The following is a 15,824-nucleotide window of genomic DNA, read 5'->3' on the forward strand; positions in this document are numbered from 1 at the left end:
TTACATCTGCTCTAATTTTATCCTCTATGTTTATCCGCTCTTATGTTTCATCACTGAAATAGATATGAATATTCCTCGAAGTTCTTGTTTTCCCTTTTTTTCCTTCAAAATTGGATGTTAATACCTCCCAGTATTTTTCAATAATCAACTCCCTGGATTACAGGTTTATACCAAAAATTGCACTGTTCTAGTGCATTAAATTGAGGGCAAGCAGTGTTTAAGAGAACTTCAATAATCTCACCTTTTGTCTAAGTTCATGTACAAAGCTCAAACAATGATAATTACTGAGACTTTGTAGAGAAACCAAAAACTAGGAAATTACCTAACCTACACATTTCTAATGAGGATACTGGAGGAAATAAAAGTTTTATTTAAGAAATATGAATTTAGTATTTTCTCAAGTATGTTAACCTAGAATTTTAATAGTAACCTTCTTTTCAATAAAGTTTTGTAGATACACTGTTACTCTCCACCAATGTTAGATACATAGGGAGAACATTAATTTTTCCAGGCCATTTAGGAACTCTTTCGAGTCTGGAACATCCTGAAGAAGAATCATTTCCTGTAAATTTTTCTAGTTTGTGATCTGTTTAATAGTAATGTACAAAACATCAAAATGTTTTCAGGGAAAGCATCTTCATTCTCTTCCAAGATTTTAATGACCCTAGTCAGAGCATAATTTTCAGCTGAGATCACATAATCCTGTGCAATGAATGAGTCTTCCTTGGTCGTGTTCCATTAAAGAGAACGATGAGCATATCACTCATTGTTCATCTGTCAGCTGTTAGCTAATGCATGCTAATAGTTTAAAACATTGTCTATTGTAAAGTGCCAAGATAACATTAACCATTTTTCCTAAATAAATGAATTTACTTACATTTCTAGCTCATTGTTTTGGTATAATAAAAATTTAGCTAGTCCTATCTCAATGTTAAAGTATATAACTTGTTATCATACTTCAGGCAAAGCAAAAATATGTTAAACATTTTAAATATAGTATTAGGTCATGCATTACTTAGAGTTACATTTTTTGAGTTGTATATGTGAATGTTATATTTTAAATATATACACAATACGTTCTTCTGAAGATTTTATGTATAAAATATTTCCTAATTTTTTTTACTTTCCAAATTTCTCACTCTTTTTGTCATGTATCTATTTGGAATGGAAGCCTGAGCTATATTCCAAAGGTAAACATGCTTAGTTGCTTGGAGGTCAACAGAATAATATATTTGATGCAACTTGACTGGACAGCAGAATTGTCATCAAACTAGAGCTTTTAGCTAATCTCTCTTACTTCTTTATTTGAACTGTTCCATTCAGTTTTCTTTTTATTTAACAAGTTTTGGTTTTGGGCAGTGGAAATGAGCAACTGTTGTGGGATAAGTACACCATTGGGTATTTTGAATGTATTATTTCCCTTAGTCTTCACACAAATCTCAAAAAGTAAGGATTATCTTACTTTACTGGTATGAAGTCTGAGCCTCAGAGTAATTAAGGCTCTGTGTCTCAGGTGCTAAGAGAGACACGAAAGTAAGAAGTTTATATTCTAGTAGAGGGTTTGAGAAATTCAACATCAACACACACACACACACACACACACACCTATAACAAGAGGCAGCTATGGTGAATTACATACAAGATATAGAAGTATAGTATAGGGAATCTTATCTTTCCTTAAATTTTGTTAACTAAAATTTTACCTCAGCAAACTGGATTTCTGGGAGGTCTCAGCCAAAGATATGTGCAACCCACTTCATGCTCACTTGTGTTTTAAAGACATGTATTTTAGATACTAAACAAATCCCTAAGCCTTAACCTAGCCTGTATGCACCTATGAATCATAACAGCAAGATCAAAAGTCATGTAATAGTGGCTAGAGAGCAGGCAAAATCAGAATCCTAACTTCTGAGATTCAAAAGTAAGCAGTTAAGATTCAGAAATGAAGGCAAAGCAAATGGAACAAAAACCAATCAGGGAGACATGGGATGCACAGGTATGAGGCCACTTTGGATATCAGGATAAAATACCAGAGACAATTAAATATTTAAAATGAGACATCATCTGATAAAAAGTATCATATATTTTCTGCTGAGATAAAGCTATTCCTCATTCTACAGTTGGAAATCAGGATTTTCCTATAAGGTGATGGGGTATGAATCTGGCCAAATGGGGCAAGTAAGACCTAAGGATAATACTAGGAGTCATTGGTAAAGTTCAGTTTAATATTTTATTTTTCCTTTATAAACATTTTCTGAAATCTGGATATATTTGGAGTTATATTTTATTGTAGCTCAGAGCAGTCTTATTTCTACTTAATATTAGGTAAAGATATTACTGGAAATGATACTATACCAATACAGCTACTATCTAATCATCATCATCATTGTCATCATCTGTCATTTATTAAACACTTGTTTTGTGTCAGATATTGTGCTAAGTGCTTTACATACATTGTCTTATTTAATCCTTACAGCAAAACTAGGACAAGGATATCATTGTTATGCACATTTTAATGATGAAAAACTGGGACTCATAAAAGCTAAGTGACCAAAGATCACAAACTTAATAATTTATGTAACCAGAATTCAGACCTATGATTTAGTCTTACTCTGGAGCATGTACTCTTAATTTTACTCTTACTGCCTCCTAGATTTATAACTTACAGTGTTTCACTTGAATATGAAACCTATTGACTATAGTCCCATGAGCAAAAGTGAAAGAAAAAATTATAATAGCAAAACAACTTTTCTGTACAATTATGTCAAATGATATAATAATGATACTGATCAAAAGTGGTGGGTTCCCTGCCAGGTGTGCTCAAATGATCAGTTCCTGAGACACCAGGGTTTCAAAGAGAGAAAGAGTCTATTGCTAGGCATGAAGTAGGAGATCAGATGGCCTATCAGCCTAAAAAACTGTCTCCCTGAACTGCAGTAATTTTGATAGTTTTATAGCATCAAAGGATGGGCAGGTTTTAGGATAATGAGCACAGTGACTTCAGATGAGAAGGTTAGAGATGATCTAATTATTGAGCATGCACAGATAGATTACACACTTAGTCACAGAATGTATGTAAGAAAATGACAGCCTTAATATTATGATGGGCATGATTTTTAGTATTATAATGAGGCATATGTCACTTATCGGTTAAAGTTTAAGCTACTGCGCATGTCAGGTGGGCTCATTTTGGTTGGATCCAGCTTCGTCTATCAACATAACCTTGAAATTGGGGTGGGTTAATTCTGGGCTGTCTTTAGTGATTGTAAGAACAGGATAAGGGGGTATAAGTGAGGGTCAGTCTCAAGGTTTTCTCAATCACAAGATAAAGGCTATATCATTATACAATCATTATCAGAGATCAAGGCAGCTGGTTCAAAGTTCAGAGATTTCAAGTATTTCCCTCTGTCTATTCTAATATACCAGAAAGTAGAAAGGAATATCTGTATCATGGTTAAGTAATCATAATAATCCCCTACATCCTAACTTCTCAGTTACAATAATAGACTGCTTTTCTTTTTGAATTATAAAATATAAGAATAAGAAAGATAAGATCCCCCAAACACAATATGGTACAATATGGTATATACTGAAACAAGTTCATAGCTTTGAAAAAAATTCTTTAAACTTTGATTTTTCATATGAATGAAATTTCCAAAAAAATAGAAATAAAAGACTTCTATGTATGTCTCAAGATCAAATTTGCTTTTAATGAATTTAGTTAAAGCATATATAAATGTAAATATATATACACACACACACATATATACTGACTAAAAAAAAATAATATTGAATCCACCTATTGAAACAATATTCTAGGCAAGCTGAAATCATTCTCATTTAAAGTAAATTTTTTTTTGTATTTTAAAATGATTTTACTTTGAAAAAGAATAACATGAGCTAAATTTTCTACCAAATAAATCCACTGTAAATTAGAAATCTTCCCTTTAAACTCAAACACAATGGCTCCATTTACAGGGCAGCAATGTTTCAGAGAATTTAATTGTATTCATTTTGATAATTGAAAGTTTTTTCAAACAAAATGGAAAGTTAAAATGGACTAAGAAAAGCCAACTTCTCACTTAATTTAATGGAGTTGATTATTAAAACTTTAGGGTACTTTAGGAATAATCTCTTTATTGTGCATTTGAAAAAAAAAGAATCACTTATTAGCCAACTCAAAAATATGTAACTAGATACTGAGAAATCGTGGGAAAAAACGGATCTTTTGAATCTTATCTAATTTTTATACTACATCTTGTTACCATTCAGTTTTTTTGGTCAAAAAGTTTGTACTCTCTGATATTTGCAGTTAATTTTTATTTATTGTGGAATGTTTTTAGGTAGTAATTCTTCAAATTTCATTAAGTTATTTATATAAGATAATCATCTTTCTAAGGCTTTGTGAAATTTGCCTGTAACTCTGATTAGAAAAGTCTCCATTGTAAATTTGACTAGATAAGGATGTTTCAGAATTATGTTAAAGTGCACACAAATAAAGAAAAATCTATTAGCAGATATTTTCTTAACCCATTAATAGCCGTATTTGGTATTTATAGTAATATATAGTAATAGTTACACCACCGGGTAGTAATGATATAGTAATAATACCGGCTACATTTACATTATGCCAGATAGCATGTGTCTTGAAACATATTACTTCTAATTTTCAAAACAACCCTGCAAGGAAGATATTATTATCCTTATATATTTTTTTATAAATGGGCTTTTAAAGGTTAAATAATTTGTTCAAGTTTACCCAGCTAGGGAAGAGTTTTGCTCTATCCTAAGTTTTTCCAGACTCCAAAGTCTATCCTTTTTACATCCCAACACACAGACCTCAGCAAGTGCTCTTTTGTTGCCAAAAATAAATTATGTCCATTAGTTTTTACATTAAATGTATTTTATGAGAATACATCAACATAAAGCATTTATGATGGTTTTCAATTTACCAGAATATTTGAACACCCAGAACACCCTACAGCCTGACTGTGCCAGATGACTAAATGATTATTTCAGTTCCAGGAAGTCTGAACAACTGTAAATAATGACTTTTTCTAGTATTTCTAGGATCCATCAAAATTCCAGAAACCATTCAGAAATTAAACTCCATCTTTTCTCTTAGCATTTCTAAGTTAGTGTTTTAATAATTAGATTTTTTTTTATTATCTCCAGGTTTTCAGTGAATCATAATGGATGAAAGAAAATTTGATGGCTACTAGAATCGGTTTTCTTAAGTCACAGTGGCATCTTCATCATGCTGATTTTTTTTTTTCAAATTTTATTTAGAAATAGAATTTCTATTTCCTGATATTAAGCCAAATGTTTTTTTTCCCAGATTTTACCTAAATGCTCTTCCCCAAGGCCATTGCTGTTTTTGAAACTATTTTAATGGCCTTCATTGGGGGGTAGTGAAAATGCTCTAATTGCCCTTGTTAAAAACAAGGCTCTCATATAAATTGGATTTTTCTTTTAGGATAATTGCAATTCACTTTTGTTTTATATGCTACTGAGTGGGGTTTTGCAGAATCCTCTGTGGACAATTAAAGTGCTGAAATAGGAGAAAGCTAATAATTGCTTTGTGTGGTAATACTGACAACTTCTGCGTATTTGTCAATCTGTGTTAACAGTATCGATCAGGATGGGATCCTCATAGAGGGGCAGATAATATTTCCACTAAATCTTCGGACAGTGATGTAAGTGATATATCTGCGGTTTCAAGGACTAGTAGTGCTTCTCGTTTCAGCAGCACAAGCTACATGTCTGTCCAATCGGAACGGCCAAGAGGAAACAAGAAAATCAGGTGAGTAAAGGGACTTTAGCAGTAAACTCCTCTAAATATATTTTAGAAGAACTTCTGTCTAATATTACTTTTCATTTTATTTTGGGCTACATTTCAAACCTTTTCCACAGAAAAAATGTTATGGAACTGATGACAATTTTGTTTACTCGATTTCTTGAAGTAGTATCATTTTTCATGTTTGCTATTTTAAAAATAATTATCTTTATTGAAGTTAAAGTTAGTGAAGACTTGAATTTTTTAAGGTTCCAAGGAATATGAAAAGTAATATTTTAGATTTCCTGACTGAATACATTTTGGTGATACAGAGAACATAGTATGCTTTCATAGGATACTCTCCCATCTTCCTGAAATTTTTATAAATACATGGAAAAAGGTCTCAGCATCTCAAAAAAATTTATAAATTAGTATAGTTTACATTTCTCACCTGACATAGATTTTATGAACACCTGAGCTAATTGATTTTTTTATTCCTATTGAATTAAAAAATCTATAATGGAGAAACCCCAAGATTTTGTCTTATATCCAAGCAAGTTTGTAAAATGTAAAATATGATTTAAAACAATTATGATTAAATTGCTTATACAGTGCTTCTTTTGTAGACACTGAAAATTTTCAAAGCTTATAAGATATACTTTATATTTAAGTCTTAATAGTTTATAGTTACCTTTCTGTTTCTGTTCTTATGCACTTTTTCTTGACTTTGTTTCCTTTTTTTCTTTTTTTGTGTTTATTTGCATGCCTTCAATTTGTGTTGCTTTCAAAAGGATAAAGGGATTAGAAGAGGGAGGGAAAGAAGGAGATAAGCATAAAGAGATAGTGCATGAGGAAAAGGAGATAAAGGAAGAAAGAATTAATGAGAATGGGAAAGGGAAAGAAATTGCAAAAACCTGTTATAAAGAGAAAAACAGAGAATCAGGAGATGAGGAAAAAACACAAGACATACCTGAGCAAGGGAAAGAAAAAGAACAGTGGAATAAAGAGCATTTGCAAACACGATCCTCACAAGATGATGACAGGTAAAATATGCTTATTTTTGTAGATGTTTCCTAGTAGTAATGTAGTCCTTTATCCTACTCCTGAAAACTATTTTTCCATTTGCATTTGGTTTATTTTTCTTTGTTTGATCTCTTTGGCTTCTAATACAATTCATTGATATGTTGCTAAATTGTCACCAACTAGATTGATTTATTAAGCAGTCATTAATTTGTAGCTACTAGCTCTGAGAGTCTGATTTATTTGGCTTTTGAGTTCTCTTTGATTAGCTGAGTGCCCCCTCTTAGATTTCTGGTGGGTTCTATTGCAATTGGAATCCTGAGGACAATTACAAAGTGGGGTGGGTTAGGGAGGGGAGGTCTCTTTGGTACTCTGAAAAGAAAGGATAGAGGCCCTAAGCTTTAGAAATTCATTGAGCTAAAGAATCTGCAAGAGAAACAACTTGGGTGGGGGTGGGGTGGGGGGTAAATACCCCAAAGAGCAAGGAATAAAAACAACTACTTCTTTATTCTTATAACAAAGGGCGCAAAGTAAGCATGAAGCTAGCCTTATGGTCAAATCAGCACAAATATGCAGTAAGATTTCATCCTTTTGCTTGAGGAGATTAGGTTGCTCTGATTACATTTATCTAAGACAGAGAGTTGCAAATCTTATACATTTTGGGAGAATTGGATTTTACAGTAGTCCAGAATTTGATTTTGTATTAGTACAAAGTTGCTTGATAAACACATTATAAACTAAATTTTGCATTTTTATATCCAAATCCAATCTCAATTTTTTCTTTAATCATAATTTTAATGAGAAAGATAATTGAAGCAGATGTTTAGCCTGAGTATACAATTGGATGATTTAGTCTATGACACTATGCTTTTTTTCCCAGATGAAATGTATATTCCCTCAGATGGCAAAAAGTATCAACTGCAGTGTTTTTGCGAGAAAGTGTTGGTGCCCATCAATTACTGCAATATATGATCTTGGATTTGATATCATTTCCTAGAATAAATCTAAAGATCTTTATTCTCAGGAAAATATGTCTTTGAGTATTACCAGCAATGCTTTATTTTGAAGTTGATAAACATAATCATAGGACAAATTAATAGTTGATGGTTTGTTGTGAGGGTCCAGCTGGGGGCTGAAGAACAACTGTTTCTAGAGACACCAATATGAAAGAGCAGGTGACCTTCTCCATCAGTACTGAGCCAATCCAAGCAGAAACAGAGAAGTCAGATTGTAGCATTTTTATGGAGTGGCAGTTTTGCTAGATGGATTATTGGAAGAACAGGAATGGAGAGAAATAGAGGGTACATGTGTGTCTACACTAGATAAGAAGGAAGAAAAGTCCAGGTGGGAACTGATAGACCAGGAGGAAATAATGAAAATCCAAGAACTGGAGAACTAGATGATGTCAAAGAGTAGTCAATACAAAAACAGAGTGCTAGAAGGGTAAGATGTTTTAGTTATTGAAATTTAAAATTAGTTGACAAATTCCAAGACCAAAAGCATTGGAGTGAGTAGAATAGTATGGGTAAAAAGAATATACATGAAGGAAACTGGAGTCATATAAGTTTTAGAATTATGAAGCAGTTGGTTAGGTCTTCTTACTGTTTACTTAAGTCTCTTAGTATTATGGTAAAATGCAAATTGAAAAGACAATGAAGCTGGCTCTCAGATACTTCAATGAGTGAGATAGTGGCTGGAAGGTCAGCGATTACAGGAAGAAAAAAAAAGGAGATGTATAAATTGGCATAGCCAGATGACATGAGCTGCAAAGAAATATAAATTTTTAAATAAAATTAGTAGAGTAATATTCAAGAAAAAATAGCCAGAAGCAAGAAATAGTACAACCTATGAAGAAGGATAAGTAATTGCCACTAGAGAGAACTTAAGACGAAGTAGTATGTTCAAGGAAATGCCAGATTTTAATTAATTAAGGCAAGAGATGTGAAGAATATATCCTGCAAAAAGATGAATAACATAGGATTTTGCTCACAATGTACAATGGATTGAGTGTTCCATTAGAGACATTGGAAAGGGTTGGGAATGAATAGTACAGGTATAGGTTTGTGGTGGAGCCGTGTGGGATGTGGCTTTGCTGTTGATTGTCACCACATTTTCAGGCTGGTCTTTTCCGCTAACTCACAATATTCCTACTTTAATACCACATCTATTTTTCATATGAAATGGGATCTCAGCATTGATTAAAATTTACTCCCACATCTTACGTAGAATTTCAAGAGACATACAATTTAATTGGCTTTGAATGAGTCAAATTCTGTTAATTTGTATTTCTTGGTGATTGTATTTTCTATCCTGCTATCATACAGGAAATATTATTCAGATATGCTTTATGAGTTTCCTAGGGCTGCTGTAACTAATTACCACAAACTGGGTGGCTTAAAACAACATAAGTTTATTCTCTTGTAATTCTGGAGGTTAGAAGTCCAAAACCAGGCTCTCTCTCCAATGGCTCTAGGGAAGAATCCTTGCCTCTTCTAGCTTCTGGTGGTGCCCATCTGTCCTTTGTACCACTCTAATCTCTGTCACTGTCTTCACGTGGCTGTCTTCTCCTTCTAAGTATCCATCTTCACCTGGCATTCCCCTCTCTCTGTTTCTTCTCCTCTTATAAGGATACCAGTTATACTTGATTAGACCCTCCCTAAGTCCGTATGACCGCATCTTAACTTGATTATATCTGCCGAGACCCTATTTCCAAATCAGGTCACCATAGACACCAGGGGTTAGGACTTCAAGGTATCTTTTTGGAGAACACAGATTCAACCCAATACAGATGCCAACCCAGACTCATTCATACTGATGAATTAATTTAATTATGGCTGAAATAGTAATTTAGATCATATATATTAAAAATATCCATCAGAGTTCATTTGTATATTGAACTTTTGTTTTTCTGACATTACCACTATGGCTTAATCTACAGGTAAATAATATATTTTATGAACTTGTCTTCTATTAAAGGTAGTTTATGTTCTATCTTTTTTACATTTGTTTCTAACATTATTCCTATTGGTTGTATATTGGGAAATAAAATAAGCTTAATTTTAAAGTAAATAATTCCTTAAATTGGCATTCCTGCTATCATAAAAATAATAGCAGTAGAAAAAGCTGTTGTAGTAGCTTTCATGATATTCAAAATTATTTTTACAAGCCAAAATAAGGAAATTTAATCCAATAGCTGGTTTTCTAAACTGAATGCAATATTCTAATCACTGACTCATTATAGAACTACAAGTATACCTCATGATAAACAAATTTAACATATAGGTCACTTGGATTACTGATTCAGTATATGATGAATAATTATTTCTTTCATCTTTGGCCTTGTAATAGGATTTAAGAATCGTTTTACACTGTTCTTTTGGGACACATTAAATTAGTATGAGTTTTTCTAATCTTTAAACTCTCTAATGATCCCTTTTGTTATCTTTTCTTACATCTTTTTCTCCAACTCTTGTTAAACTTCGTACAGAATTTTTATATTTTCAATAGCGACTATAATTTGAGAATGGCAAAAAAAGGAAATTTATAAAACTGGAGTCTTCTGAGATTTTCTAATCAAAATATTTTGAATAGATATTATATAGCACTTTTAATTACAGTTGAAGTTGTCTGAAGATAACTGCATATTTTCAGGACATGCTTTGAATTAACCAGATTTATTTGTCTACTTCTGTATATGAATTGCTACCTTATGAGGTCCACCTGTCATGTGTACGAATTTATTAAACTTCCAGTCTGGCCTCTTGGGGCTCAGCCTTCTTATTTTGCCAAATTGTGAATAAAGAACTTTTTATGCCACATTACACTGACTCAATAAGCATACAATGAGTCTTAATCTCTTATCACTATCCAAAATTTATTTTTAGTACTATAAGAAATAGTACTTTAAGTCTTCCAAAAATATGCATGAGAGATAATATAGTATAATGGTAAAAGTAAGTTCTGAATTCAGAAAGAAATTAATTGAATCTTGACTCCACTATTTCCTAGCAATATAATCTTAGGCAAATAAAAGAAACTTTCTACATCTATAAACTAGGAATACTAGTAATAACTTTCTCAAAGGGCTGTCCTGAGACTCAAAAAGATAATACTCTTAAAGCACTTAACACTGTTCCTGGCATATGATAAACATTCAATAAATACTAGAGATGATGAAGAAGGAGAAGAAAAGGGAGAAGGAAAATAAACTTATGAAATTCTCACATAATTTTTCAGCTTTTTAGAACTGCATATTTCATAGAAACTTTTCTATAGCAATTTTCCAGATGACAATTCAGAATAAGATAAATCCGTCTTGCATTTTGTGCAGGAGAAAATAGTTCCTGAAGTACCAAAAGGATTTAATTATAAGACAATTTCACAAAGCCATGTAGTAGAGATTTTGGACATTTTACAAGGCTTGTTTCATAGTTATATGGTTGGACATTAATGGGCTTGAAATTAAAATTACATTATTCCTTTAATTGCCTTCATTTATTCAGCAATATTTTTGAGCATCTTTTATGTGCAAAACCCTGTGTTAAATAGGGGAAATAGTGGAGTTCAGAGGCTAGAGGAGGAATAGACAAGTAAACATATGATTATAGAAGAGTGAAGAGGGCAAAAAGTAATTATATTGATTTGATAATATTTTCCATTAGTAAAGTATTTTAATAAGCCACTTAATTATATAAAGCTCTTAATTTTGAAGTGCAGTTTTACAGAAAATTGAAGTTATAAGAGGTTATCTAAGTTTCTGAAGTAGCGATAGAAATCATCTTTGATACCAAAGTCGTGTTCCTTTCACTTCACCACAGAATGCCTTTGGAATAAATAAACTGAGACCAAGAAGAGACAAGTGACTCTTTTTGCATATACAAAGTAGGAAAAATTCTTAGGAGAAAATCCATGATTTCTTATAACCTCTAACCATTAAAAAGTCTTTTTATAAAGTAATAGCTTAAAAACATATTTCAGAAGCTTTGATAAACAATCATTCTTAGCCCCAGTGCAAACCAAGTAGAAGGCTTTTAAAGCCTAAAAGTACAATAATTAAAACTTTGTATGCTATTTTGCACTTGAGTCTTCTAGATTCTCCACTTTAGTATTTTTTTAAATCTCTCTGCCATGTGACTCTGAAAGGGCCTCTAGCTAGAATCAGTCAGCAAGGTAAGAATGTAGAGTATGAACACATAGATTAAAAGTTGGATCTTTTAAGTCATTGCTAGCCAAGTGTATTTTTCTTCCCATGAGCTAATGCTTGGAAAAAAAAAAATGGTTCTATGGTCAAATAAATTTGGGAACTACTATATGTGCTGCCCCCTCTTCAAGATTCAAGTATGCATTAGCACTCTGTGAAGTCCTGTTACAGTCATGTTTAAACAAGTAGTTCCCAAACTTTGTTTATGATGGAATTATTTTGTTGTAATATTTCAATTTTTATTGTGGGGAACATGTTTAAACTCAATGACATGCTTTAAGTTTCCATTTTTTGTAACTTTCTTCTATTCTCTCTGGAATAAATATTTTTGTTTATGCTGAGCTTAAACATAGAGATATAGTGCAAAATTTGGAGCTGCCTGTGAGAGATCTTTGGAACTAATAAAACTTACTATAGGAACTGATCGTGTCCCTAAAGAAGCAGACAGAAAGGACTAAGAAAAGAATTGTAAAATTAAGTATTGTAAAATTAAGGAATTAGCAAATCAAAGGCCAACAACTGTTACACAAGGAATATGAGATTAGATTTATCTCTCAAATAATGGCACTAATTGAGGCAATATGTTAAAATAGCTGATAATTCAACAAATGTCAGGAACACTGATCATTTTTGCTAAGTTTTCAGGTATACTTTAAAATTTAATCCAATAAATCTAGTCTTTACAGAATCACTTAAATCAAAGCAATTAAGCCTCAGTGTAAAAGAGATGGAGTTAATGAGTGACCCATATTCTACCCTTTCTATCCTTTTATATACTTTTGGCAACACACTGGCTTGGAACCATTAGTTGCTGAGATTTAAGGAGATTACAGCTCTAAAGCTCCTTTTTGTCAGGTATCAAAAAAACTGCCATTCTTTAATGTAGCACATGCTTATTGGAATTGTCTCTTCTTCCCAATTTCTCTCTTTATGAGTTGCTTCATCCTAATCTTAACCTATCTGATTTTTTCTCATTTTCTAGACTCCCAGAGTTGCTTTCATATTCCTATTTAGCAGTTACATAACCCATGACTCCCATATCTACTATTTGAATACATTCTAAAACTCTAATATTTCTATCATTCATTGGAATACACCATCTTCATTAAAATAATTAATTCTGTATGTTATATAGAAGAAACAAATACTCTTATGTTTGAGGATACTTAAAATATTTACCAAGTCTATCAGTATAATAATGAGTGAATATTACAAAGGTGATATTTATAGACTAATTTAACATATAGCTACCTCATTGTCCTACTAAACTTTCAATGGCTTCATCACCTTATTTTTATCATTGTTTTAATAAATAATAATATTAATATGTTATATTTGTAAAGTGCTTTACTGGTTAAAACTGATTTTGTATATCATATGTATGTATATAGTGAATGTGATATATGTATATATATCATATATGATATCCATGTATTATATGGAAATATACACATGTACATGACATGTAAGTATAGGTAGGTATGTATACATATATATTCCATTTATTTGTGTGTATATATATATATCATAATATGTAGATATCATGAAATTCTAGCAGTAAGCTTGAGAGGACGGCATAGCAGGTTTTAAGATTTACATTTTGATATGAGGATTCTCCTGGTTTAATATTCTGATACTGCTCTAATGGAATAAATTTAGAATTTAGGTTTCATCTTTCAAGTGGTTTTCATTCCAACAATAAAAAAAGAACCTGTGATTTAGACATACCCCTCTCAGAACAGTGGCATTTAGGGGTTACTGCAATTATACCTCCACAGGAACAGGGTATTCATCTGTTCTGGGCACTGCTATATCCCTCTGCCTAGGACGCTACCTAGCATAGCATAAGTCATCAGCAAATATTTGTTGAAGAATGAATGAATGATGGCTATTTCATTTTTTTAATATGGCTTTTTATTAAAACAGCTTAATTTAGACAATGGATGGTATAGTTCCTAAGAGTCAAGATTTTAAAATAGCAAATAATTAGATAAAATTTAGTGCCTTTTCACTAATCCTTTAACTGCTATGAAGTGTATTATAATCATATTCACACTTCTTGATTACAATTTTTCTTGATGATTATATCTTAACATAGTGCTTACATCTTAGTGCCTAGATCTTAATGTAAAGCTTATTTCTCAGAATTAGACTATTATACACAAAGAGTTAAAGAACATTATTAGAGGGGACTGTAGAAGTTATCTATTATTCTCAAATATAGTAGGAATCCTCCTATACTATTGTATAGGTTCATAACCAAGTCACTGGGGTAGCTTTTAAAAACAGAAAATTTCTGACCTTCTCACAAGAGTTCAGTGCCAGTTTATGTAGATGTGATGATCAGTAATTCTATAGAATATCATTGATAGAAGATTATACAATCTGGTTGAACTTGTCAAAGCTCTGTCCTTTATAAGGCAGTCCAGTATCTTGGTCATTCATAATTATTAGAAAGACATCTCAATTCAACAAAATCCTATCTGCCTATAACTTAAAAAATAATGTCCAATTTCTTAACATGGAGGGTGATGATACAGGTATTCACTTTGTAATTATCCTTTAGTTGAACACATTTTATTTTATGCACTTTTCTGTATTTATGATATTTCACAATTTAAAAAATGTAACAATTTGGTTTGGAAGGGGAAATTTTGTCAGGGACTACTGTGTTGGATTGATTTCGATTTTAACCCACTGATAAAGAGTGGGTTAAAAACTTTTATTGGTGCTCATCGATTTTCAGAGAGCTTTTAAACTCCAACCCTAGATTGCTGATTCCAAATTACGTGTTCTTTTCCTTAGAACAGACCATTCCCCATTATCAAATTTTGCTGAGGGCCACTAGAAGATATTTAAGCAATTCACTGATTTTTTTTTTTTCATCCGTAATTTTCTTTCTCTCTTCCACAGTGTAAGGTGAGATAATGGAATCACAGCATAAAAAAGATACAACTGCAAATATGGAAATGTCTTTTTATTATCTATTTTGTAGTTATCAGTTTCTGATATCTAGAAGTATGCTGCTTGTTTAGTTAAAGTTAATGAATCTAGATTATTAAAGACCTGAATTTGTCTCTAGCAGATAAATGGTACTGATATTAAAATTTCTAGTTTATGTCAAATATATTTCTAATGGAAAGTGATTTTTAATTTCTCCCAGTGTATTTTAAATATTCTTACCATTATTTTAAAATTATTGTCTACTTTTAAAACAAAAGCGACACATACCTAAGAGAAATTTTATCTTGGTATTTTAAATAGCATTTATTTCTGCATTAAGGGTTTGTACTCTTCCATCTATTTCTACATTTATATCTGCATTTTACTGCTATATACTAATCATTTCTCCATCTGGGGTACTTAAAAAAATTTGATATTAAATCAACACATCTTGTAATGAAGGTTTGAAGATATCTTCAAAATAGTTTAAAGGGACCCCTTTAACTCAATTTAAAATATTGTAAATCTGAAAAAATTATATGGAAAAACACCTATAAATAGAAATGAAAGAAGAGAATGAAAAATTATTGAAAGGATTCATTAATCTAGTTTCCTTAGAAGATAAATGAATTGTTCTTTAAAGCATTTTTATTAAACTTTTCATTGTATTAAGTAAAATCTAGTCGTTAGAAGTATTTAAGCTCTTTAGAAATTTGCTCATAGATATTAATAACTAATATTACTGTTAGCCAAAGTAAGACTTTAGGTATTTTGAAAAATCTGATGATTCCCTTTTTTGTGAATTGATAAATTAGATATCTGCATCTTTAACCATCAACATAGTTGCTGTGGAGAATGTCAGAATAAAACCTCAATATTCCTGTT

The 15,824-nt window shown here is 31.6% G+C and overlaps 1 protein-coding gene across 49 annotated transcripts in view; it reads left to right on the forward strand.

The window, feature by feature from the left end:
* The window catches only part of RIMS2 (regulating synaptic membrane exocytosis 2), a 731,813-nt gene that overhangs the window by 573,818 nt on the left and 142,171 nt on the right, over positions 1-15,824 (forward strand). For 26 of the 49 annotated variants that reach the window (XM_037802482.1, XM_037802459.1, XM_037802461.1 and 23 more), the window contains one exon: positions 5,631-5,803. The exons of the other annotated variants lie outside the window; for them this stretch is intronic. In XM_037802482.1, the coding sequence (XP_037658410.1) occupies positions 5,631-5,803 (173 nt within the window). The remainder of the gene's footprint in view (positions 1-5,630; positions 5,804-15,824) is intronic. 49 annotated transcript variants of the gene reach the window in all.

The sequence above is a fragment of the Choloepus didactylus genome, chromosome 14 (genome assembly GCF_015220235.1).
Source record: "Choloepus didactylus isolate mChoDid1 chromosome 14, mChoDid1.pri, whole genome shotgun sequence".
NCBI lineage: Eukaryota > Metazoa > Chordata > Mammalia > Pilosa > Megalonychidae > Choloepus > Choloepus didactylus.